Source organism: Saccopteryx bilineata, chromosome 2, assembly GCF_036850765.1.
Source record: "Saccopteryx bilineata isolate mSacBil1 chromosome 2, mSacBil1_pri_phased_curated, whole genome shotgun sequence".
NCBI classification, from domain to species: domain Eukaryota; kingdom Metazoa; phylum Chordata; class Mammalia; order Chiroptera; family Emballonuridae; genus Saccopteryx; species Saccopteryx bilineata.
Window position 1 is genome coordinate 60,051,917 of NC_089491.1, and position 24,561 is coordinate 60,076,477.

Sequence of the window (24,561 nt, forward strand, 5' to 3'; positions counted from 1 at the left end):
TAAAAAAGAAACACTTCAGAGAATATTGTATTTTATTGTAAAAATGTCAAATGTTTTACAATACTGATATACTATATTTTATGTAGTCTATAAAATAAATATAATTTAACATATACCGGAATTCATAACAGGAAGTAATGCAAAGATCCAGTAAGAAACTCATTCCTAATATTATCACCCAATCTTTTTGATAAGAATGCTTCTGTTATTGACAAATTGATCTTCTTTAAAATGTTGTTCATCGCTTTTCTGTTTCTGTCACAGTAGCCATGAATAGTTGTTTAAGGATATCCTTATCTAAATTTCTGCCTGCAAGAGAACAAAATATGGTGTGATTATACTATGCTTATTAAAATGACACATTTTACCTATCAATTCTAGATCATTAAAAGCTTGATGAGTTTTCAGAAATTTAAATAGTAATTGAGTTCTCAACTTTCTAGTTAAATCCCTCAGAACCCAACTGAAACCTGGATTAATCACTTTTCTAAAGTTGTTTGAAGAGTAAAAGGTCCAATGTTATCACATGATTAAAACAAATACATTAAACACAAGTGTTTTTAGGTTTAAAAAAGGGGTTCTGGTTGGTTAATACTGCTTATTAGCACATTGTATTTTTTTCAAATATATTTCCTGCTTTGCTTTAGAAATTTAACTGTTTGTAACTTACCAATAAGAACCAACCGATTTGTCCTCTCAGTGTCATCTCTCCAGCTCACTGGAGTCTCTTCCAGCTCATACAGCTCATGGATACCTTGGACAATCACTTGCTGTGGTTTGTCTTTGATTGACACCAGTCCCTGCTCAGAGGAGAATGACCAGTCAGCCTCAATTTGAACTTAGAAGCAGAAATCAAGCACTGATGTCAATGGATTCATTTTTCCTATTCCTTTTCAAAATACAAACTCATAAAAAGATGCTGTTAACATTTCTTATTTCCAGTTATTTGTGCATTAAAGAAATCGTTTCTTAAAACCTCCAACTTTTAAAAAATTTTGCTCATTAACTTTTTTCTGACAAAATTAATATATATATTAGGATGTTCCTTCAGTGTTATCATAACAAAAAACTGAAACAAGATAATAAAACATCATATATCAGATTCTACTGATTATGCTACTTTTAAGAATTTTATACGTTTCACAATTTTAGTGGGAAAATTTTACAAGTTAAAAGATTTTGGTGACAATTCGTTTTGAATGAGTTGCAACAAATGGAGTAGATTATAATGAAATACAGAAAATCTTATATTTACCTGCTAAAAGATAATTTTATATTGTTTTGCAGAAATGAGAAATAAATTATCTAAGAAACTGACTCCTACAGAAATTAAATCATTTCTCTGAAATGTTTGTTACACATATTTATTATAAAATTAATATAGATTGAGAAATAGTAAAAGACAAATCACTAACAGTCACCACCACACAATTTTTGTGGCCTTTGGTGTATTTATTTATTTTGGGTGTATGTTCTTCTAGTTTTTCTCTGCCTATACCCAGTTGTTTTCTGATTCTTTTCTCCATTTTTACTGAGATATAACTTACATATAATATTGTTATAATTTGCCTGATCAGGCGGTGGCACAGTGGATAGAGCGTCGGACTGGGATGCAGAGGACCCAGGTCTGAGACCCTGAGGTCGCCAGCTTGAGCGCGGGCTCATCTGGCTTGAGCAAAAGGGCTCACCAGCTTGGACCCAAGGTCTCTAGCTTGAGCAAGGGGTTACTCAGTCTGCTGTAGCCCACAGTCAAGGCACATATGAGAAAGCAATCAATGAGCAACTAAGGTGTCACAACAAAAAACTGATGATTGATGCTTCTCATCTCTCTCTCCGTTCCTGTCTGTCCCTATCTATCCCACTCTCACTGACTCTCTTTCTGTCCCTGTAAAAAAAAAAAGAACAATATTATTATAATTTACGGTGTACAATATATAATGATTTGTTTTCTGCTTTTTGAATTTGATTATGTAATAACAAACTCCTTTGAAAGAACTGCCTAAGCATCAGTTTTGTATCAAGACTTGGAAATATTAGCTGTTACTAGTGTTGATTATACAGTGTGTCCGTAAAGTCCTGGTGCACTTTTGACCAGTCACAGGAAAGCAACAAAAGACGATAGAAATGTGAAATCTGCACCAAATAAAAGGAAAACCCTTCCACTTTCTGTAGGATGATGTGGAAGCATGTGTGCATGCACAGATGATGACATAACACCATGTATACAGCGAAGCAGCCCACGGCCATGCCAGTCAAGATGTGGACGGTACAGAGGAAAGTTCAGTGTGTTCTATGGCTCACTAAATTTGAATCTATGACCAAAGTGCAATGTGAATATCGGCACATTTATAATGAAGTACTACCACATAGAAATAACATTACTCGGTGGGATAAGCAGTTGAAGGAAACCAGCAATTTGGTGGAGAAACCCCGTTCTGGTAGGCCATTAGTCAGTGACGAGTCTGTAGAGGCTATACGGGATAGCTACCTAAGGAGCCCTAAAAAAACCTGTGCGTGAGCCCACATCGAACTGCACTGAGTATGTTTGAAACTGGGAGAGTTTTCCTTTTATTTGGTGCAGATTTCACATTTCTATCATCTTTTGTTGCTTTCCTGTGACCGGTCAAAAGTGCACCATGACTTTACGGACACACTGTATATGTTGATTATACTGGACTGCTATTTATAACAGGAAAGAGAAGGAAGTCTGTGAAGATAAAAACTGTGTTGCTTCAGGCTCTGTTATGATGAGAGGAAGATGAAAGGAAGAACCAAGAGGACAACTGCAGAAAAGCTGTCATATATGTAAGGACAAATTCCAAAATGGGATGGTACGGAATGAGCCTCTGAACTCTGAGTAGAGGTCTTGGTGGCAGTATTAGTATAATGCCAAAATGGCTGCTTTTGTAGGTACCACCCCCTGTTCAGTAGTAGGGAACAAAAGCCAGTTACAGAATGAAGTAAGATCGGCCAGTTGGGATCACGGCATAGACAGGTGCTACAATCATAAAGCAGCAGCAGGGTCAGGAGAGAAGGTTATGCTGTGCTTAACCCAACACAGGTTCACCTGCGTTGCTCTGTAGCTCCAATTCCAGGTAAGGCCATCACAAGAACTGAAGAAATCTCAAACTAAATAGTTTCTCCATGGTCTCACCCTTTGTAATTCTAGTGACCCCAGCAAGCCAGTCCCTAACTGGAGAATCTAATTACTAACAGTAATAATAAAAAGTTTATGCACTTCTGGAAAGACAAGAACAGACACTCAAATAACTGCTGATGAGTTAAGCAATCTAGAACCACTGCCTCCTGGAAAAACACCTTTTGTGACATAAATACTCAAATGTCAAGTAATAAAAATGGGTTTCCAAGCACAGAGCAAGAATTCTTCTAGCCTTTTATAATTCCGCTTACTGTGTGGTAAATGTTTAGTGTCTGCCAGAAGCATCAAGAAGCATGACGTTCAGCTGCAGCAAGATTTCTAATACTATTTCTCTGTTAATGAAGCTCTCTTGGAAAAAGTTAACACAGGAAAACGTTCAGTTCTCTCTAACTCAACTATGTGCCAAGGGGAGGTTTCAACAGGTCAAGCTCATGAGCTGGGTAACTGCTCAGAAGCCCTGGGAGTAGACAGCACAATATAACATTTCAAAGCACATGGGGTGTTTAGGCTGCAACACTAAATAAAGCTGTGCAAATAAATCATGCTTTATGTAGTGATTTCCAAACCTTCTTTCCAGCAATGGGAATAAGAGATAAAAGTATCAGTACTAAAACCAGTGCTTCTGTTTAAAACCAAATATGGTTTTATATATAACAGCCAAGAAAGGAGCTCTGTCAGAAAGTATAAAACTATAAACTGTATACAGCACCTTTAGTCGTATGACCTCCATGCAGCCATCTTCCTTGTTCCTCACATTCTTTTCCCACAGAAGATTCTGCATCAAATGATATTTGAATAAGACTAACCATTGCTAATAGCAACCACTATATAACAATACAGTTGATAACTCATTACTTAGTTTAATATTGCATTCACCTGAATGAATACATTTAGACTTTCTTCTTTTATATTTCCTGGTACTTCAAATGTGACTGTAATAATACTCTGTAAATCAAGAGAGAATTAATGATTTTTATACATTTATTTTATTTTATTTATTCATTTTTTAGAGAAGTGAAGTGAAGAGAGAAAGAGAGAGAGAGGCTGGGGTAGGAGCAGGAAGCATCAACTCTCACATGTGCCTTGCCAGGCAAGCCCAGGGTTTCGAATTAATTATTTTTTATAGTAAAAAATGTTTTTTAAATCCCAAGTTTTAAGATGAAATGGAAGACATTCATAAAAATTTATGTTGCCTAACAATACATATTACATGTAATTTTTACATTAGTATTTGCTGAATTTTGTTATCAGCAACTCCATTTCTGTATCCTGAACGGTTGGTCAAGGATTTAGCATTACAAAGAGAAACTCATTCACTCTTTGCAGTGCCTCCTGGTGCTAAGAAGGAGAGTACTAAGTATATAGAGACAGTTGATTAGCTCTAAGTACTGAGCCAGGCACTTCTGCCTGGGTCACTTCATTTTATCTTTCATTGACTTTTAAAAACAATCTTGTGCAATAAAAAAAATTGTTTCCATTTTATAAATTGGGAGAAATGAGGCTCAGGAAGAACAAACTACCCAGAGCCAGGAGTAAAACTCAAATGCAAAAGTTTAATTTTGTTCTTTGGAAAAAATAAATATAATTTGGTTTATTTCTGACCATATGTCCAGGGGAGAAGAATTCCTAAAGCTGAGAATAAATACTGTGTCATTCTTGGTTTTAAAGATGACATCATTTATTTTTTTATTTTATTTTTTTGTATTTTTCTGAAGCTGGAAACGAGGAGAGACAGTCAGACTCCTGCATGCGCCTGACGGGATCCACCCGGCACACCCACCAGGGGGCGACGCTCTGCCCACCAGGGGGCGATGCTCTGCCCCTCCGGGGCGTCGCTCTGTTGCGACCAGAGCCACTCCAGCGCCTGGGGCAGAGGCTAAGGAGCCAACCCCAGGCCCAGGCCATCTTTGCTCCAATGGAGCTTTGGCTGCGGGAGGGGAAGAGAGAGACAGAGAGGAAGGAGAGGGGGAGGGGTGGAGAAGCAGATGGATGCTTCTCCTGTGTGCCCTGGCCGGGAATCGAACCGGGACTTCTGCACGCCAGGCCGACGCTCTACCACTGAACCAACCAGCCAGGGCAAAGATGACATCATTATTTATAGCATGTTAGCTTTGAGATTTATTTTTCCTCCTGACTATAATAAATCTCTCACTGTCTATGCTAAGGAACTAGAAGCTTAAGATTTCCTCTAGCTAATCACATAATTAAAACCCAAACCTCCATTTTCTACTGTAACCCATAATTCCAAACTTGATGATGAAAATTCACAAAGGCTAAAAACATAATCTGAAAAAAGGACAAATTCCATCTTGGATAATGAGAATAAGATGCTCAACCAAGCTTTAAAACAGGCAGGAAAAACATACTACAGCACTGCTTTTCATTTCCTAGAACTGAAACCCTTAACAGCAATTTTACTCCCCAGTAGAAAATCACACAGACTTAAAGTAGAAAATACAAAAGACCAAAATTTTTTTAGGTAAATATTAAAGACCATCATAAGCACAAAACATATGGGCATTTAGTCTATACTGTTGCTAGTAATAAGAAAAAAAGAAGGCACTTTCTTGCTCAGATGTGAGTCCTGAAAGCCAACTCAAATTGAACTTTAAAGTGCCAGATTTTTACAAGTACTTATTTTGTGCAATAGCCAAGTGGTAGAAACAATGTAAAATTAATGCATAAATGAAAATGTGGTACAATAATGTATTATAACAGGGTGCAATAATAGAATATTTTCATCCTTTAAAAGAAAGGAAATTCTGATGCATGCTGCAGCAGGGACGAATCTTGAAGATATTATGCTAAGTGAAATAAGCCAGTCACAGAAGGACTTGTACTACATGATTCCACTGATATGAGGTACCTACATAGTCAAACTTATAGAAGCAGAAAGTAGACAGTGGTTGCCAGGGGCTGGGGAGAGGGGAAATGGAGAGTTGCTACTCAGTGAGTATGGAGGTTCAGTTATGCAAGAGGAAAATGTTCTAGAAATCTGCTTTTTAACACTGTGCATGTAGCTGACGAACAGTGAACTACACAAATGTTTCTTAAGAGGGCAGAGCTCATGTTATGTGTTTTTATACCACAATTTTTAAAAAGTGTTTATTTAAATCTTAAACACTGCTTTTAAACTATTTGTTTTTATAAGTTTATGGGAATAACACTATGCATTTAGACAAAACAACAGTCTTCTTTCCCCCTCAAAGCAATCACTATAAATAATGCCTAACAAACTATATCAAAATGTATAGAAAATCATATTAAAATACACAGCAAAAGGGGACCAAGTGAAATATAATTTGTCAGTTTTAAATGACAGTAGTAATTTAATTTTCAAAATGCATTTTATTTAAGTTGGATAACTTGGCTTTTAATATAGTACTCTATTGCTTTATTCTTAGCTTAACAAATTTTATATAAGGGAATAATTATTGCTTTTTGCAGGTTAGAGATAAAACAATATTTCTAAGGGGTTCAATTAACTTTAGCATGAAATGAAAAAGTTTTAAAAAATAAGACAATGCATCATGAAGCTCAAAGAGGCAAACATTTTAAAATGAGATGGTTTTCTGTATCTATAAACTCTATTCACATCAGACAAACCCTAAAGAAGATGAAATCCATAAATTCCCAGGGCAAAGATGAGGGTCAATTCACAATCCACAACTGGCTCTACTGATTAGTTACACATAGCTTGACACTTGGGTTTTCTCACTGACCTTCCTACACCACAACCCCAGGTCCTCCTTCTAAGGGAGTAAACAAGAAATCCATGAAATATACAGAACTCCATTAAACATCATTCAGAGATAAAACTTTAATATATTAAACACACAATGTCCTAGGTATTACCCATTTCAGACGCTTCCCCCCTTTTTATTGTTTTGAATCTAAAAATAACTCTTCTTTTCCAAACTCAGAAAAAATCAGAAAACTAAAGCAAAATAAGATACTGTTCTTAAAATAAAATTTATGAATAACTCCTAAATTTTAGGAGTTTGTTCAATTTGTTTTTCTTTAACCTACCAGGTTATTTTTCTCAGCTATCCACTCTTTGCAAACATACCTAATATGCAATAACGTCTATGTTTTCTTTATCAAGAAAACTAAGCCTACTAAAACGCTAAACCCAAAACCTGCACCCCCGCAGCCCAGTCCTCTGCTCCTCTTTACATGTGTAACCTCTAACTGTGGTATCAGCCACCAGGTACAAAGCTGAATATATGTTGTTTTCACTCAAATGTCTGCCTTCCAGGTTTCTCCATTTCTAGGTTCTTCTAGGTTTGTTTCCCCATTACTTCTCTCATCTTACTGCTCCATCACCACTTAGTAAGGTTATTCAGACAAGTCTACCTATGAAACAGTGCTCAATTTATCCCATTTCCATTCTCACGGTAACCAGCATGGTCCAGGCCCTCACCACAGTGTGTGTGAACTTCTGCAATGTCTTCCTGCTTGGTCTCCCGAATCCATACCCGGATCCAGCTTACCTGACACTGTCTGACACACAGTGCGAGTCCGCTCTGCCTAGCGAACCAAAGCCAGAACCAGGATCTCAATACCAAGCATTCACTAAGACTTCTGCGCTGGAGTTCTGCTCTTCTTGAGTATGCTCACATTCCCAATTTTAAACATCTGGATTGCTCTTTCCCTTACTCTTCCAGTCAAAAACAAATCTACCACTTTGAGGTTACTTTTGGTATAAAGTCAGTTAGTTCTGACAAAGGAGGCTTGCTGCCTGGGAAGAGGCACAAGGAATTCTCATAACAGTTTTGGGAATCTTCTATAGCTTCATCTAAGTGGGAATTGTAGGGATATGTGTTCATGTACATGTAGAGATGGTTACACAGGTGCAAATGTATGTGAAGATATTTGTATACTAAAAACGTGTATGCTTTATATATAAAAAATAGTCTTTTATGATCTATCTACTAAACCAAATGAAAATATTCAAGCTTCTCAATTCCATAGCCCCTTGTCTACAATAATATTAGAGTCTGTCTATGTTTGTAAATCTTAAAGCAGGAAAGTGCATCAGAATCTCCTGGAGAGCTTTAAAAAAAATAGACATGCCCTAGATACTAATGAAATGACACAATGTCTGGGATTTGATTTAATACATTCCAGCAATGATGATGGGTATGTGCAGGCTCATTATACTAGTTTAATGTATGCTCGAAACTTCCTATTTAAAGGAAAAAGTTTAAGTAATACTGCAGCAAAAGAAATGTTGGGAAGGCAGGTTAAATAAAATCAGCAAAATGTTGATGGTCATTGCAACTGGGTCATGCATACAAAGGGTTCACTGTACTACTCTTAATACTTTTGCGTATCTTTGAAATTTTCCAAGATAAAATGTTAAAAATGTACATTCACATTAATATGTACATACTCAAGGACCATTCCTGGAGATATGAGGTGTGGCAATAACTGAGTATCCAAGTTATTTTTAAAAGCTCTACAATTGATTCTGATGTCTACCCCCATCACAGCTTTGCATTCTCTTAACAAATATTCACTGAGCATTCATCATATACCTATCAATGGGGAATTTATATTTAAGGAATTTAGAGACTTCTGCAAGGGAAAAAACATTTCAACCAAACTACAAGGCATGATAAATGCTATGATAAGGGTATATTCAAGACACTGTGGGTGCAGATACTGGCAATTATCACAGTTCTTGAAAGTGACTACTACACATTCTTCATCTTTTAATCCTTATGATTTCTACTATGATGTCCTTCACCCAGAAAGTCACTAAGAATGTAATTCAAGCCTGACCAGGCAGTGGCACTGTAGATAGAGCATTGGACTGGGATGCAGAGGATCCAGATTCGAAACCCTGAGGTTGCCAGCTTGAACACAGGCTCATCCGGCTTGAGCATGGGGTCATCCGGCTTGAGTGAGGGCTCACCAGTTTGAGCACAGGGTCACTGGCTTGAGCATGAGGTTATAGAGATGACCCCATGATTGCTGGCTTGAACCCAAAGGTCACTGGCTTGAGTCCAAGGTAACTGGCTTGAGCAAGGGGTCACTCGCTCTGCTGTAGCCCCACAGTCAAAGCACATATGAGAAAGCAATCAATGAACAACTAAGGTGGCGCAATGAAGAATTGATGCTTTTCATCTCTCTCTCTTCCTGTTTGTCTCTCCTTCTCTCTATCTCTCTGTCTCTCACTAAAAAAAAAAAAAAAAAAAAAAAAGAATGTAATCCAAGTTCACTTTATAACTAATATTGAGATTGTAAACAGTGGTTTTCCCAAAAATTCTACCACTAGGAACTTAAATTTCTCTCATTCATTCATTTTAAAGATAAGTAAAGATAATATTCTATTAAGTTTCTCAGAGAAAAGTACCATAAATGTGGTATAAATATGAGCCAAAACAAAGACGAATGAACAAATGGCAGCTGTTACTTTGGTGCTGTTACAGTTAATAAGGACTCAAAAAATGAGCAACAGCTTCAAGACAGAAGAGGGAAGACTAGGTACAATGTTCACCCACATGCCCCTTTCCTTTCACTGTGTTTATTTATTTATTTATTTTACATAGACAGAAAGAGATTCAGAGAGAGGGATAGATAGGGACAGACAGGAACAGAAAGAGATTAGAAGCATCAATCATTAGTTTTTCGTTGTGACACCTTAGTTGTTCATCGATTGCTTTCTCATATGTGCCTTAACCGCGGGCCTTCAGCAGACCAAGTAACCCCTTGCTCAAGCCAGCGACCTTGGGTCCAAGCTGGTGAGCTTTGCTCAAACCAGATGAGCCCGTGCTCAAGCTGGTGACCTCAGGGTCTCGAACCTGGGTCCTCCGCATCCCAGTCCGATGCTCTATCCACTGCGCCACTGCCTGGTCAGGCCCTTTCACTGTGTTTAAATGGAACAAAGAAGTTACCCTAAAGCTCTACTATCTACAACGTGCTTAAAAGAAAATGGGTACAGTGAAAATTTTCCTAGCTTCTTGAATATTTATCTCAGGACTTTTAGAGCATGAAAAACACCTTAAGAAGTTTAAATTTACAGTGCTATCTTAACCTTATTTTTTATTTAAGAAAGCCACGAATGCTTACATAAAACTTTTCCTTAGTCAATTCAACATAATTAAATATAGGTTACATGTAGAACCCCATGCTGGTTTTTAGCAGGATTCCCTTCAGAAGAACCGATCAAATATGCTGAGTGACCTACAGAACGGAGAAGTTAGAAAGCATGACTTTCTAAACTAATAATTTAACTCCAGATGAATGAATTCCTATTGTTTTAAGAAGCATTCAAATATGAAAATCATCCACACAGTCCAAAATACATTTTTAGAAAGAGTTCTAATAAAATAGTCATAAACAGAACAAATTTAGTTCAACAGATTCTTTAAAAATGTTTTTAAGATTTTTTTTACCCGATCAAGGTGAGGTTGTATTGTTGGCAAATGCTGAAGTTTTTTCTGCAAACTGAGAAAACGACTGATTAATACACTTTTTATTTAATCTTATACATTTCTTAGAAATACAAAGCTACATAAAGAAGAGAAAATCCATACTTGAATCTATAGTTCACATGTTGCTCACATATTCTAACAGTGAAATGCTTGGCAGATTGTTTTAAGACATTTTCTTAAAAATATACATATATTCATATGCACAAACACAATATAAAGAAAAACTAATCTTTAGCAACACTATTTTGTGTGGTTAACTAAGTCAGTAGATCTTCTTCATGTCAACAGATATAATACAGGCCTAGAAAAATATACATAAGCATTTTTATTATTGCTCAAAATTTCATCTCTCCCCATGCTTCCTAATATGAAAATTCTGGCACTTAAAAAAAAGTTAGAAGAATAGATTTTCCTTTATAAATGTTTTCCCTTGAACATGACTACTTAATAAAAAATAAACAGTATTTATAAATTTAAGTCTTCTCTACAGGCAGTTTTGTTCTTTGAGAAGGACAAAAAGCCAGAATCTTAAAAATGCATTGTTCTGATATGAAAAGAGTGAGAAGAACAATATGGCATAACAAATTATAACCATAACAACTGTAGCACACATTTAGACACTGATGGAGTTAGGCTGGGAGGAGGGAAGAACTTAAAACCTTGCAGATGTTTTTGCCTTGAAGAACACTGGAGGTAAATTAGTAACAACAAGTTTAGGAAAGAGAAAAGGCTTGTAGGAACTGCTAGAGAAAATGACTCTCACTGTGGGGAGAGGGCGTTTTAGTAGAAAAATGTCAGATTAAACCTTCCCAGCTGGTTGCTCAGGAATGGCTGCTTCTGTTCAACTAAGCACAATGAAAAGTTACGCAAAGGCTTTAGCCAGAGCATCACATTAAACAGCTACCTCTTTAAATGTCACTAATGCTTTGTAACTGTTCCTAAGCAAATCATATGCTCTTTCCCTACATTCAATATTGAACGTTGCTAGCCGATGACTACCTAAAACATACACAGAGGAGGAAAAGCTTTCTTATAGCCTCATCAGGTCCCTGGTTGGGTCTGAAAATTAGACTGGAAAAAAAAAGTGTAACAGGAGGAAAGCATACAATTACTTAAATTTTACGTGACACAGGAGCCTTCATAAGGAAATGAAGATACAAATAAATAGTTAAGCCTGAGTGGTTTTATGCTGGGTTTGATGAAGAGTGGAAAGTCATAGAAAGATATGACAGGGGACGCCTGACCAGGTGGTGGTGCAGTGGATAGAGCATTGGACTGGGACGCGGAGGACCCAGGTTTTAGACCCTGAGGTCGCCAGTTTGAGCGCGGGCTCATCTGGTTTGAGCAAAGCTCATCAGCTTAGACCCAAGGTTGCTGGCTTGAGCAAGGGGTCACTCAGGTGCTGTAGCCCCCCGGTCAAGGCACATATGAGAAAGCAATCAATGAACAACTAAGGTGCCACAACAAAAAATCAATGCTTCTCATCTCTCTCCCTTCCTGTCTGTCTGTCCCTATCTGTCCCTCTCCCTGTCCCTCTCTGTCTCTGTCACCAAAAAAAAAAAAAAAAAAAAAAAAATGACAGGGGAGGACGAGCCAGTGTAGTCAACTGGGAGAAACTCAGAAAGGCCTACTCCATCAGATTCCTCTGTGTGCCCATGTGTCTCAGAGATAAGGATGCTCCTTGCCTCCAGTATAGAGAGGAAAGCTGTCATATGAGGTTTTATTGACTCATCTACTTCAAAGCAAAAGGAATAAAACATTTGCAGATAATATGTCTGATAAGGGATTAATACATAGAATATACAAAAAACTCCCATAACTCAGCCACAACAAAATCAAATAAACTGAATGAAAAATGGGCAAAGTACTTAAACATAAATATGATATACATAAAAAGTTCTCAATATCTCTAATAATAAAAAAATGCAAGTCAAAACCACAATGAGCTACCACCTCACACCCATTAGGATAGCTACTTCCAAAAAAGATTGCAGCAATGTAGAGAAATTAAAACCTTTGTGCCCTATTGGTGGGAATGTAAAATGGTGCAGCTGCTATGGAGAACAGTATAGTGGTTCCTCAAAAACTTAAAAATAGAAATACCACAGGATACAACAACCTCATTTTTGAGTACATATCCAAAAGAACTGAAAGCAGGATCTTGGCCCTGGCCGGTTGGCTCAGCGGCAGAGCGTCAGCCTGGCGTGTGGGGGACCCGGGTTCGATTCCCGGCCAGGGCATATAGGAGAAGCGCCCATTTGCTTCTCCACCCCCCCTCCTTCCTCTCTGTCTCTCTCTTCCCCTGCCGCAGCCAAGGCTCAAGATGGCCCGGGCGCTGGGGATGGCTCCTTGGCCTCTGCCCCAGGCGCTAGAGTGGCTCTGGTCTCGGAGAGTGACGCCCCGGAGGGGCAGAGCATCGCTCCCTGGTGGGCAGAGCATCGCCCCTGGTGGGCGTGCCGAGTGGATCCCGGTCGGGCGCATGCGGGAGTCTGTCTGTCTCTCCCCGTTTCCAGCTTCAGAAAAATACAAAAAAAAAAAAAAAAAAAGAAAGAAAGAAAGAAAGATCTTGAAGAGATATTAACACACCCATGTTCATAGCAACATTCTACACATATAGGAGAATATTATTTAGGCTTTAAAAGGAAGGAAATGCTGTCATTGCTAAAACATGGGTGAACCTTAAGGAGTAAGTGAAATAAGCCAGTTCCAATAAAACAAATACCATTTGATTTTACTTATGAATATCAAAGTAGTCGAAGTCATAGAGACAGATAATAGAATGAAGGCTGCCAGGGGCAGTGGGGAGGGGAAATGGAGAACTAGCATTTAGTAAGTGTCAAGTTCTAGTTTTGCAAGATAAAAAGTTCTGTATATCTATTCCATAATAATATGAATATATTTACCGAACTGTACACTTCAAATGGTTAAGATAACTAGAAAAAAAAAGATACTAATGTCCAGGGAAGAAATTTACATTCTTCTCTTCCTTATCAAAAAAGATTCCCTTTGGGAAAGAGGCAGGAAACTAATCCACCACTAAGGGGTAAGAAAGTATCTGTAGTAACACCTCAAGCTAAAATTTTCTATGTATTTCATCATAGAAACTATTATATATATTTGTTGTAGAAATATTAAAATTAGTCTCTAAAGTTAACTACCATTTACACTATAATTTCTACAGGAAAATCTACTGTGATCACCAAACATTCAATTAACAAAACTTTCAAGAGCATAATCATTAGGATGGTTTTTTATGTCAAAGGAATAACGGGAAGCTTAAATCAAGTGTGCAACTTTGTAAATCATTCCTATAACTCCTATAACTTTGGAATAATAGGTACATTATAAAACAAATTTACCAAAATATGGGAAACATACCTTATTCCAGAGAGACTGTCAAAGGCATGAAGATCTAACACCTTAGTGAGATCAACTCTGAAAGAAAATCAGTGTAACAGTGTGAAATTCTATGAAATATATTCAAGTAATCATGAAAAAATATCTTGAAGACTCTTTTTCCAAAAATGTAGATATATATCAGTATATAGCATTTTGGGAACACAAAATGACAGGCAAGAAACAAAAAGCTTGTAAAATTTTTTTCAATACATTTTATATATAAAACATTAAAAGTTGGGTGAATGGTGAATGGTATAAGATCAAGGCTACTTGGTTATTTCTTCAGTAATCTATAGTTTTTTTAGCTTGCTGTTTTTCACTTTCAGTTGTCTTTTCATCCTGAAAATTTATGAGCTTTTCAAATACATTTTTACAGCAGAAAAAAAAATCAGTTAAAGAACTGAAACTTTTCAAAGTAGCAGTTTATTACTCAAAATACAAAATGACGTGGAGCAAATGACAATAACATAGCAGCACAGGTGCACTACCTTTGGAATTGTTGTATTTCTCCCTCCTTCCAGGATACAACAGGTAATAGTGGAAGAATGTGAGGAGTCCAACAGCCACAGTATTAGAAATATTCACTCTAGAACCCATATCTATATCCAAAGGATGTGGCTTGATTTCATCCCCTTCAGAATGGTGTTGCATGTTGGTGGGAATGTAAAGTAATACAACCATTATGGAAGAAAGTATGGCGGTTCCTCAAAAAACTGAAAATAGAACTACCTTATGACCCAGCAATCCCTCTACTGGGTATATATCCCAAAAACTCAGAAACATTGATACGTAAAGACACATGCAGCCCCATGTTTATTGCAGCATTGTTCACAGTGGCCAGGACATGGAAACAACCAAAAAGCCCATCAATAGATGACTGGATAAAGAAGATGTGGCACATATACACTATGGAATACTACTCAGCCATAAGAAATGATGACATTGGAACATTTACAGCAAAATGGTGGGATCTTGATAACATGATACGTAGCAAAATAAGTAAATCAGAAAAAACCAGGAACTGTATTATTCCATACGTAGGTGGGACGTAATAGTGAAACTAAGAGACATTGATAAGAGTGTGGTGGTTACGGGGGGGAGGGGGGAATGGGAGAGGGAAAGGGGGTGGGGAGGGGCACAAAGAAAACAAGATAGAAGGTGACAGAGGACAATCTGACTTTGGGTGGTGGGTATGCAACATAATTGAACGACAAGATAACCTGGACTTGTTATCTTTGAATATATGTATCCTGATTTATTGATGTCACCCCATTAAAAAAATAAAATTATAAAAACAAAACAAAACAAAAAAAACAGAATGGTGTTGCATAAAGACTGAAACCTCCCAGTTAGTGCTCTACCTGAATAAACATTATTTCTTTTAGAATTATTTGTAGTAACAAATTATTAGAAAAGCAAGGGTTTAAGTCAGAATTAACAGTAGGTTTGGTTTAAATACATACATTTATAAAGATTAGTGATTGAGTTCCAAGTTTTATACAAGGACCGTGATTTCTCTAGAAGCAAAGCAACAATGAAGGAGTATTTAAAGAAAATGGCAGTTAATTAAATTTCAAAATTAGATTCCAGAAACTTGCCAATCATTTATTAAATTTTCTCACAAGGAAAACAAAACTTTGTCAAAGTCAAGATTTTTAAAAATGTGTAACCGTGTAAGCTAAACTGTCTCCTTTAACTTAGGACTGACTGACCAGCTGTGTCTGCTTTGCTCATTCTCAACAGTCTGCCATATATTCATACACGTGCCAACAGTACTCTGTTAGATTATGAATGTTTATCCTGGCATAAGGCAGACAAATTATGTGCATCTTATTAAAAGAAGATTACTCCAAAGTTCTATGTTACTAGACTGTAACAGTATTTCAAGTTCTGGACATTCTAGATGATAATTAGGAAAATGATTAAGCAAAGAAGTAAATGCTCCATGAAGAAATTTTTGAGTATCAATTTACATAAGAGAACAAAGCTTTATCATTAAGCATACTTCCTTTTTCACTATTATAATTAGGAAATAATTATATTTACAGGTGCCAAATGAATGAAGTTTTCCTCCAAGTTTATTATCTTTACCTTAGGAAACAGCTTACAGTTTAAGAAAGTTTACACATGTCAATTGTGCAAATATCAAAGTTTAGGCCAACTATGTGAATACCAAAAGTCAGTTTTGAAACACATTTCTAAATTAACTAGTTTCATTGTGACAGTGCCCTTGAGAATACATGTCATAGATTTAGAGATAATCCTGTATTATACCCAATTCTTTTAATATTTTCAAAACAAACAGGATCAACAATTGGTCTGTACAAGTTAAATTCCATAGAGAATAATAAAATATGAAAGTCTCTCACTGTATTTGGACCAGATTCTCAACGGAGAGTAAGAGGAAAAAATCTAAGCTTCCTGATGAAAGTTACCATGGACTTTCTTCAAATCTATTATTGCCATGAAAAATAAATTCTTCCACTCACTAGAAAGCTAACTTCCAAGGCATCAAATGTATTTAACTTCCTCCTTTAAAGATAAAAACATCAGACATTTTTCAAGACACTAATATACTATAGAAATAAAGAGTATTACCATCATGTGAAAACTAAATGAGAGAATAAAGCAAAAATAAAGGGGGAAATAAAGAACTTTCTAAGCTCGTCTTTTTCCTATGTCACGAATAGCTAGCTAATCAATGAAGAGCTTTCAATTTCCCCAATGTTTAACTTGCAGGGGTCCCCAAACTTTTTACACAGGGGGCCAGTTCACTGTCCCTCAGACCGTTGGAGGGCCGCCACATACAGTGCTCCTCTCACTGACCACCAATGAAAGAGATGCCCCTTCGGAAGTGTGGCGGGAGCTGGATAAATGGCCTCAGGGGGCCCGCATGCAGCCCATGGGCCGTAGTTTGGGGACGCCTGTAAGAGTGATTTAAGTGGCTTAAGACCAGAGACAGGAAAACGACAAGAAAGAGGGCTCTGGCTGTCCAAGTTGGAAAAGGGAGGTCAGGAGCTACTTCTCTATAGTCATCTTTCCAAAGTTTAGTGAGTCTCACAAACAGGGCCAGCAGCGAATTTTAGATCTATGAATTGTCAATACCATCCAATAGCTAAGTCCTGAACTCTAGAATTAAATTTCCAAATATTTTCCCCAGTAGCAACTCAAATGTCTACAAAACTGAACTAATCGTCTGTACTAAACCCACTGCTAACACCACCCGATCCAAAAATTGCTCCTCCTTTCTTTATTTCCTAACTTGGAAGATCTGCACCATATTCAGTCCATTCCCCAAAAGTCATACTACTTTTAAAATCTTTCACTAACTCCTTGCTGCCCACAGGAGAAAATCCAAACTATGTATCATGGCATTCAAGACCCTTTGTGGTAAGTTCTCCATCTCTTCAGTCATATTCCTTTTTCTCTCTGCAACATATGTTCTAGCTATGCTAAATATTCACAGGTCCCTGCACTATAAATTCTTCCTTAGGCCTAGAAAGCCATTGCTTTATCCATCTGGAAAACTCCTATTCATTCTACAAGACTCAGGTCAATGATTACTTTAACAGTTGAAATTTTATAACTCTTCATCAAGAAGGGTTGAGTAATTGTTCCTCTATCTTCCTGTTCTTTTAGGATCCTGTGTGTTTAATATTCCTGTTACATTAATAATATTTGATATATTGGTTTTTGCTTGTTTGCTTCTGTCTCCCTCAAATAACTGATCCCTTCAGGGCAATGTTTTTGCCCTACCCTCTGCTTAAATCTTTAATATGCCACAAAATGCCTAGCGACTAGCAGAATGCTCAATAGTTTGTTGAATAGATTAACTTATTATTAACAAATTGAGTTTGCTTTTTCTCTGTTCAGTCCACTCCTATCTCTAAGATTTTAAAAAAAATTTGACAAAGAATGCCACTCCTAATCTTCCCCTCCTCCTTCTGAAGTCTATGTGGTCCATTAGAATTTCCACTTGCCTCAACCTAAGTCTTACCAATAAAACAATGCTACACACCATTCTTATTCCTTAACTTAAATTCACTCAAGGTAAGCCTTCCTTGCACATGTTTATAGTAGCTTTACTATTGTCAGTTTAACTACTGTCAGAATTTGTCAACCATAGGATGCTTAAGGGATTTAAAGAAAATACACTCACACACTATAACAAAACCTCCACCAGAGTAATTTTAACTAGTACTATGTTAAAAACCAAATCTCTAGTTTCTAAACTGGGAAGTTTATGTTGCTATGCCTCAAATTATTTTAGAAAGTATTTAATATAAGATTCATGTCCTAATAGTAAGAATTCTACATAGAGTTCTGATCTTCACTGAAAAGAATCCTAATCCAACATCAATCCTCAACACAAGAAGTACTATTTCAAAAAGTCTCACAATTCTCAGATGTACTGGCAAACGCCAGACACTGAAAAAACAGAAGAAAAGAGATTTTATTCACTTGTTCATTCACCCATTTGAAGTAACAAAATTTAATCACTGCACATTTGCTGTTCTATAATGTAATAGAACAAATGTTAGAAATGTCATATAGTTCTGACTGGTTGGCTCAGTGGTAGAGCATTGGCCCGGCATGTGGATGTCTTGATTTCAATTCCCAGTCAGGGCACACAGGAGAAGCAGATGGGCATCCATCTGCTTCTCCTCCCTTCCCCCTTCTCTCTCTCTTTTCCTCCCATAGCCATGGCTCAAGTGGTTTGAGCAAGTTGGCCTCAAGTGCTAAGGATGGCTCCGTGGCTTCATCTCAGGCACTAAAATAGCCTGGTTTCCCAGCAACAGAGCAGTAGCCCCAGATGCACAGAGTATCACTGGTAGGGGGATTGCAGGGTGGATCACAGTCAGGGCACATGCAGGAGGAGTCTGTCTCTGTTTCCCTGCCTCTCACTTAATTAAAAAGAAATGCCATATAAATATCAAAATCATACATAATAAACTATTTAAGATGAAACCTTTATGCAGGACATGAAGATCCTTAAGAAAAACTAACAAAAAAGAAAATTAAGCAACATAAATCCATGAACCTTTAAAATACTGATTTAAGATGTTTGTAAATATGAACAAAATAAATGCTATTACAGCAGAACCACAGCTCTTTATTGATATGATATTTAAAACTTATTTAAGGTCCTGGCCAGTTCACTCAGTGGTATAGCATTAGCCCAGCCTGTGGGCGTCCTGGGTTCGATTCCTGGTTAGGGCACACAGGAGAAATAATCATCTGCTTCTCCACTCCCCCTTCTCTCTCTCCCTCACTCTCTCTCTCCTCCTCCTACAGCCATGGCTTGATTGGTTCGAATGCATTGGCCCCAAGTGCTGAGGATGGCTCTGTGGAGCCCACACCTCAGATGCTAAAAATAGCTCAGTTGCAAGCATGGCCCCAGATAGGTAGAGCATCGGCCCCAGACAGGGGTTGCCAGGTGGATCCCAGTCGGGGCACATGAGGTGTCTATCATCCCTCCTCTCACTTGGAAAAAAAAATCTTATGTAAGCATTATATGGTTATCTGTCATTTTACAAAGATGAAAAAAATTAAGGAGAAAGGAAATGGTAAAATGCAATAGGAATAGAAGACAGATACTGAAGAATGGCTCATGGTATAAGGTAGGATATCAGAGAGTTTCTACACTGCAATTTGAAATGCAGGGAGCACATGTGGTGCATGCTTATAAAGAAATTACACTCAGGGCATTCTTCTACCCCTGCCAGCAGATGAGTGGCTCCTGAGAATGCATACCAAAATAATTCCCCAGCTGTTGACATGTATGTAAGCAGCTGCTGCTGTTACTGCTAAGACTTATAGTAGTCTGTCAGCAGCTCTAATCCCTGCCATAGCAGATGAGCTTCTCAACTAAGGTCTCTGCAGCACTTTCTTTTTTTTTTTTTTTTTTGTATTTTTCTGAAGCTAGAAACGGGGAGAGACAGTCAGACAGACTCCCGCATGCGCCCGACCAGGATCCACCCGGCACGCCCACCAGAGGCAACGCTCTGCCCCTCTGGGGCGTCGCTCTGTTGAGACCAGAGCCACTCTAGTGCCTGGGGTAGAGGCCAAGGAGCCATCTCCAGCGCCCGGGCCATCTTTGCTCCAATGGAGCCTCGGCTGCGGGAAGGGAAGAGCGAGACAGAGAGGAAGGAGAAGGAGAGGGGTGGAGAAGCAGATGGGTGCTTCTCCTGTGTGCCCTGGCCGGGAATCGAACCCGGGACTTCTGCACGCCAGGCCGACATTCTACCACTGAGCCAACCGGCCAGGGCCTCTGCTGCACTTTCAAGAAAAGAATCTCTGAATTAAAAACCGAGTGGCACTGGACTGCAAGCTGTGAGTCTCAGAGCTGCTAGCTGCATGTTGCTGCGTCTATCAGCTGCTGAACCATTCTTCTAAAAAAGAAAACTTAGAGAAATATCTCGTGCAGAAATTTCCTGAAATCATGATAGCATTCAATGGAAAACAGGGTCCAATCTACAGAAACCCATCTTACAGATGTTTTAGGAACAAACAATTTTATATGGTAATGTACATCTGTATAAACACAATGAAAAGAGAAAAGAACCTACAGGAAATGAAAATTTAAAAAAAAAAGACTGTATCAGGAACTTAAAGGTTCCATGTATTTTTACAAGACAGATTATTTTTGCAACCATGAAACATTAAGGTTTTAAAAATATTAAAAAGCTATTTAGATACCTCAAATTGAAATAAGATTCCTAACAATATACTTTTTTCAGATTTCTATAACTAGCTAATTCCATAAGTGGCTGAAAGTTCTTCCTCTTCATTAAGCAAAAGCCCAGACACAAGTGTTACCATGGCTCTGCAGTCTTATTTACAAGAAGCAAATATATTGCCCTGGCCGGTTGGCTCAGCGGTAGAGCATCGGCCTAGCATGCGGAGGACCCGGGTTCGATTCCTGGCCAGGGCACATAGGAGAAGCGCCCATTTGCTTCTCCACCCCTCCGCCGCGCTTTCCTCTCTGTCTCTCTCTTCCCCTCCCGCAGCCGAGGCTCCATTGGAGCAAAGATGGCCCGGGCGCTGGGGATGGCTCTGTGGCCTCTGCCTCAGGCGCTAGAGTGGCTCTGGTCGCAATATGGCGATGCCCAGGATGGGCAGAGCATCGCCCCTTGGGGGGCAGAGCACCGCCTCTGGTGGTCGTGCCGGGTGGATCCCGGTTGGGCGCATGCGGGAGTCTGTCTGACTGTCTCTCCCTGTTTCCAGCTTCAGAAAAATGAAAAAAACAAACAAAAAAAAAAAAAACCAAAAAAAGAAGCAAATATATTAAATATGACAAATTAATTTATAAAGAACATGCAAACAAAACAACATTTCTGGGCCCTATTTTTTTAAGCACATATATTTTTCTTACATCAGAATCAAACATATTTATCAATCACTTAATATTTATTATTAACTAAAATTACTTATTGTTAATATCAGTAATAGATTTTTTAAGAAGTACCTTGATCTTTGTGTTTCTAAAAATTTTCCTAGTCCATTTATTGATCTGAAATAAATTAAAGAATGAGGAAGAAAAAGTTAAAAAGTTACATTTTTAATAAAGCACACAAGGCACAGTATTTATAAAATATGAAGTAAGCATATAGAAATATATCTGGAACTAGAAGAAAAACAAAACACAGAAAAACAAAACTTGCATATTTTAGAATTTATCCTTTTCCTTCTAATAAGTCAGGTATATTCCACTGAGGCATTAAAATATGATGTGCAAAAATCTACTGCACAAGTCACAGCCTAGAGGCCACTGGCCACTGTGTGATTTATTTATAAAAAGACCCTTCACTTTAGAAAATTTGATTCATAAGTAGCCAGGGATTCTGATGTTCTCATAACTATAAATAAGGAAAAATGTTATTGCTATCCAATATTCCCCAAGCACACGTTGTGGAAATGACAATACATATGCCAGAAATAAAAACTAGCTGGCTTAGCCCCAGCCTGTCCTCAACACTCACAGTAACACTAAGTCACACATCCAGGTTCTTTTATAGAACGACGTCTTCAGTTCCCCGAGTAGGATATTTACCCACTTTGCCAGCCCTCCCCCTTCTGATATTAATAAAACATGGTTCCCCTTGAATGGCACCAAAAATACTTGTTAAATCCTTTTCAACATACTGTATACCTGATCCGGTATCTTTACATCATCAATTCCATTGCCTTTCGGATTACTTGCTGATGGTATTCGCTATTTGTTAAGGTTGTTCTCGTGCATAAAGCTTCCAGTATTCAATGATTCCGAGGCAAGTCTCTCCACTATCTAACAAGATTCTTATCTTCTCTTTTGAATATACTCTACAATATAATGCCTATTTCCACTCAAATATGTTTATCTCCTTTCGATTCCCCAAATCTAATCCCAAATCAATTGTAAATCTGATGCACAATGAAGGGTAAAAAGCCAAAAGGATCTGTAATTTATCAGTGTGCTCTGTCCAAATTCTTTTCTGGTAAAGCTGTACAGTTCAGGCTGCAACAAGCTGGCTCACAGACCATCCGGCTGGTACTGGAGATCCAGCTTAGTCAATATGGAAATGGAAAAGCCCAGGAATAATAATCCCGGGTCCAAAACTGTTTGTTACATAGATTGTGGTGGTTGTTGTTTTTCTAGCAAACACAATGATGCAAAGGATTTTTGTGAAACAAAAATTTAAGAAACCAGGGCCAAAGAGGTAAAAGAAGTAATCTTCATTCACTGGTTCATCTTTCTAGACTTTTCAAAACTGTCAACCATCTTTCTATTTCTTTCATTTTTTTACTCACTGTTAACTTGAAGTCATCATATAAGCTCAGGAAAAAAATCTACAATTTAGTAATGATAAAGAGCTAATAGCTCACTTACTACGTGCTGGGCATGCACAAAGTTTACTAACATTATCTCATGTGATTCTCAAACCAAACTTATGAAGTAGGTATTACTCCTGCTTTACAGAGAAGACTTAAAAAGAATACAGTGAAAAACAGACCAAGGATTAAAACCCAAGCAGATTCCAAATTCCATAACCTTAAATACTATGCCAATACTACTTGCCCTTCACAGGGAGACATTGTTTTTTATAGTAAAGTCTGAGAGGATATTACTATTAAAGTAAGACCAAAAATATAGAAAAACATGAATTTTTTTCTTCTATAAACATTAACATTGCAGGCAATGTCCTAGTGAGTCTTACTGTCATGCATTCACTTTATAACATTATAGTATATGAACGGCACTGTCAGATTCAAAATCGGACGTGAGCAGACCATGCCCACTAAAGATGACTGATAATAAAAGCCGTCTATGTCTCTTTATAGGTGACATTTATTAGTGTGTATCTAATAAAATAATTCAAAGTCCTTGAACTCTAACCTCATTTGAAAAGTCCAAATTACTGTTGGATTTAACACATATCTGAATATCATGCATATTATCCTATATTGACTAGCCTTGGCCATGGACACTGCAGACATTAAAACAAGCTAGAAAACAAGTATGGTTAGTTGACAGTTAAAGAAGACAAAGTCAATTAGGGTTCAGGTAAAAGTGAGACCACATGAGTCAGGGAAGACTTCACAGGGGAGAGAAGGAGAAAAAGGTGGAGAGGGGATGGGTTCTAGAGAATGAATAAAATTGCTGGAAAAAAGAAAAAAGAAAAACACAGAAGATAAAGGAATTCCAGGACCTGCAGAGTGAGAGTGAGAACATAATACAAATAATAAAAGGATTTCACAAGACACATCTATGAAATAGCAAGTAAATAACCATCCTGCCTACAATAAAAGAACTTGGTATAAGGAAAAAGCCAAAGAAATTACAGGAAAAGGAGGATGAAGTCAGAAGACCCTAAATATCAGTCTACAAACTTTGAACCATATTCTGTAAGCAATGCAGAATAATTTCATATATTACTATTTACATAACAGTCAATGAGGCAATAATAATATATGTGATTCTCTAATGGTACAAGGTAAAAATATTCTGTATAGTACACTTGGAATTTGTAGATACTTAACACTTATAATTTTGTACCTAATAGTTGTTCTTAATTTGTTTAAATCCTCTTCTGAAACCAGGTCTGTTTTATTGAGGATGATGATATCTGCCAAAGCAACTTGCCTATATTAGCAAACAAGAACAGAGGTAAAAAAAAAAAAAAAAGTTAAGAAATTAAAAATAAATAGAAACATTTCCTTCAGATCAATTATCAGTTAAAATCTATGTAGTACTCTACATGGTTATTTAATTTACTCCTAAACTTATTCTTCAAAATATTAAAGATAAATTATATTTACCACTATACAAATTCAGATTTCACATTATTCATTAAAAATATTTACTAAGTGCTTTCACTTACTACTCTAGACTACCAAAACAAGCCTCAAAAAGCTTACAATCAGGAAGATTTACAATTAGGATGATTATCAACTAATTATTTTCTCTGTAAAGAAGTGCATAAAATTCTGATATCTCATATGGTAAAACCAAGGATAGTCTAGTTATTAAAATATTCCATGTAAAAAGTTACCATAATTTTCAAAGAAATACAGTGAATA

At 37.4% G+C, this 24,561-nt stretch overlaps 1 protein-coding gene across 3 annotated transcripts in view; it reads right to left on the reverse strand.

Moving 5' to 3' along the window:
* Positions 1-200: 200 nt before the first annotated feature.
* Positions 201-24,561, reverse strand: part of LOC136324376 (zinc-regulated GTPase metalloprotein activator 1A) — a 64,561-nt gene continuing 40,200 nt past the window's right edge. Inside the window, exons 8-15 of one of the 3 annotated variants that reach the window (XM_066257139.1) lie at positions 24,038-24,124; positions 21,470-21,514; positions 13,981-14,037; positions 10,564-10,615; positions 4,037-4,105; positions 3,870-3,935; positions 671-800; positions 201-309 (exon numbers count right to left, since the gene is read on the reverse strand). In XM_066257139.1, coding sequence (XP_066113236.1) covers positions 239-309; positions 671-800; positions 3,870-3,935; positions 4,037-4,105; positions 10,564-10,615; positions 13,981-14,037; positions 21,470-21,514; positions 24,038-24,124 — 577 coding nt within the window. In that variant the 3' untranslated portion in view covers positions 201-238. The remainder of the gene's footprint in view (positions 310-670; positions 801-3,869; positions 3,936-4,036; positions 4,106-10,563; positions 10,616-13,980; positions 14,038-21,469; positions 21,515-24,037; positions 24,125-24,561) is intronic. The other 2 variants (XM_066257140.1, XM_066257141.1) reach the window with 2 other exon arrangements.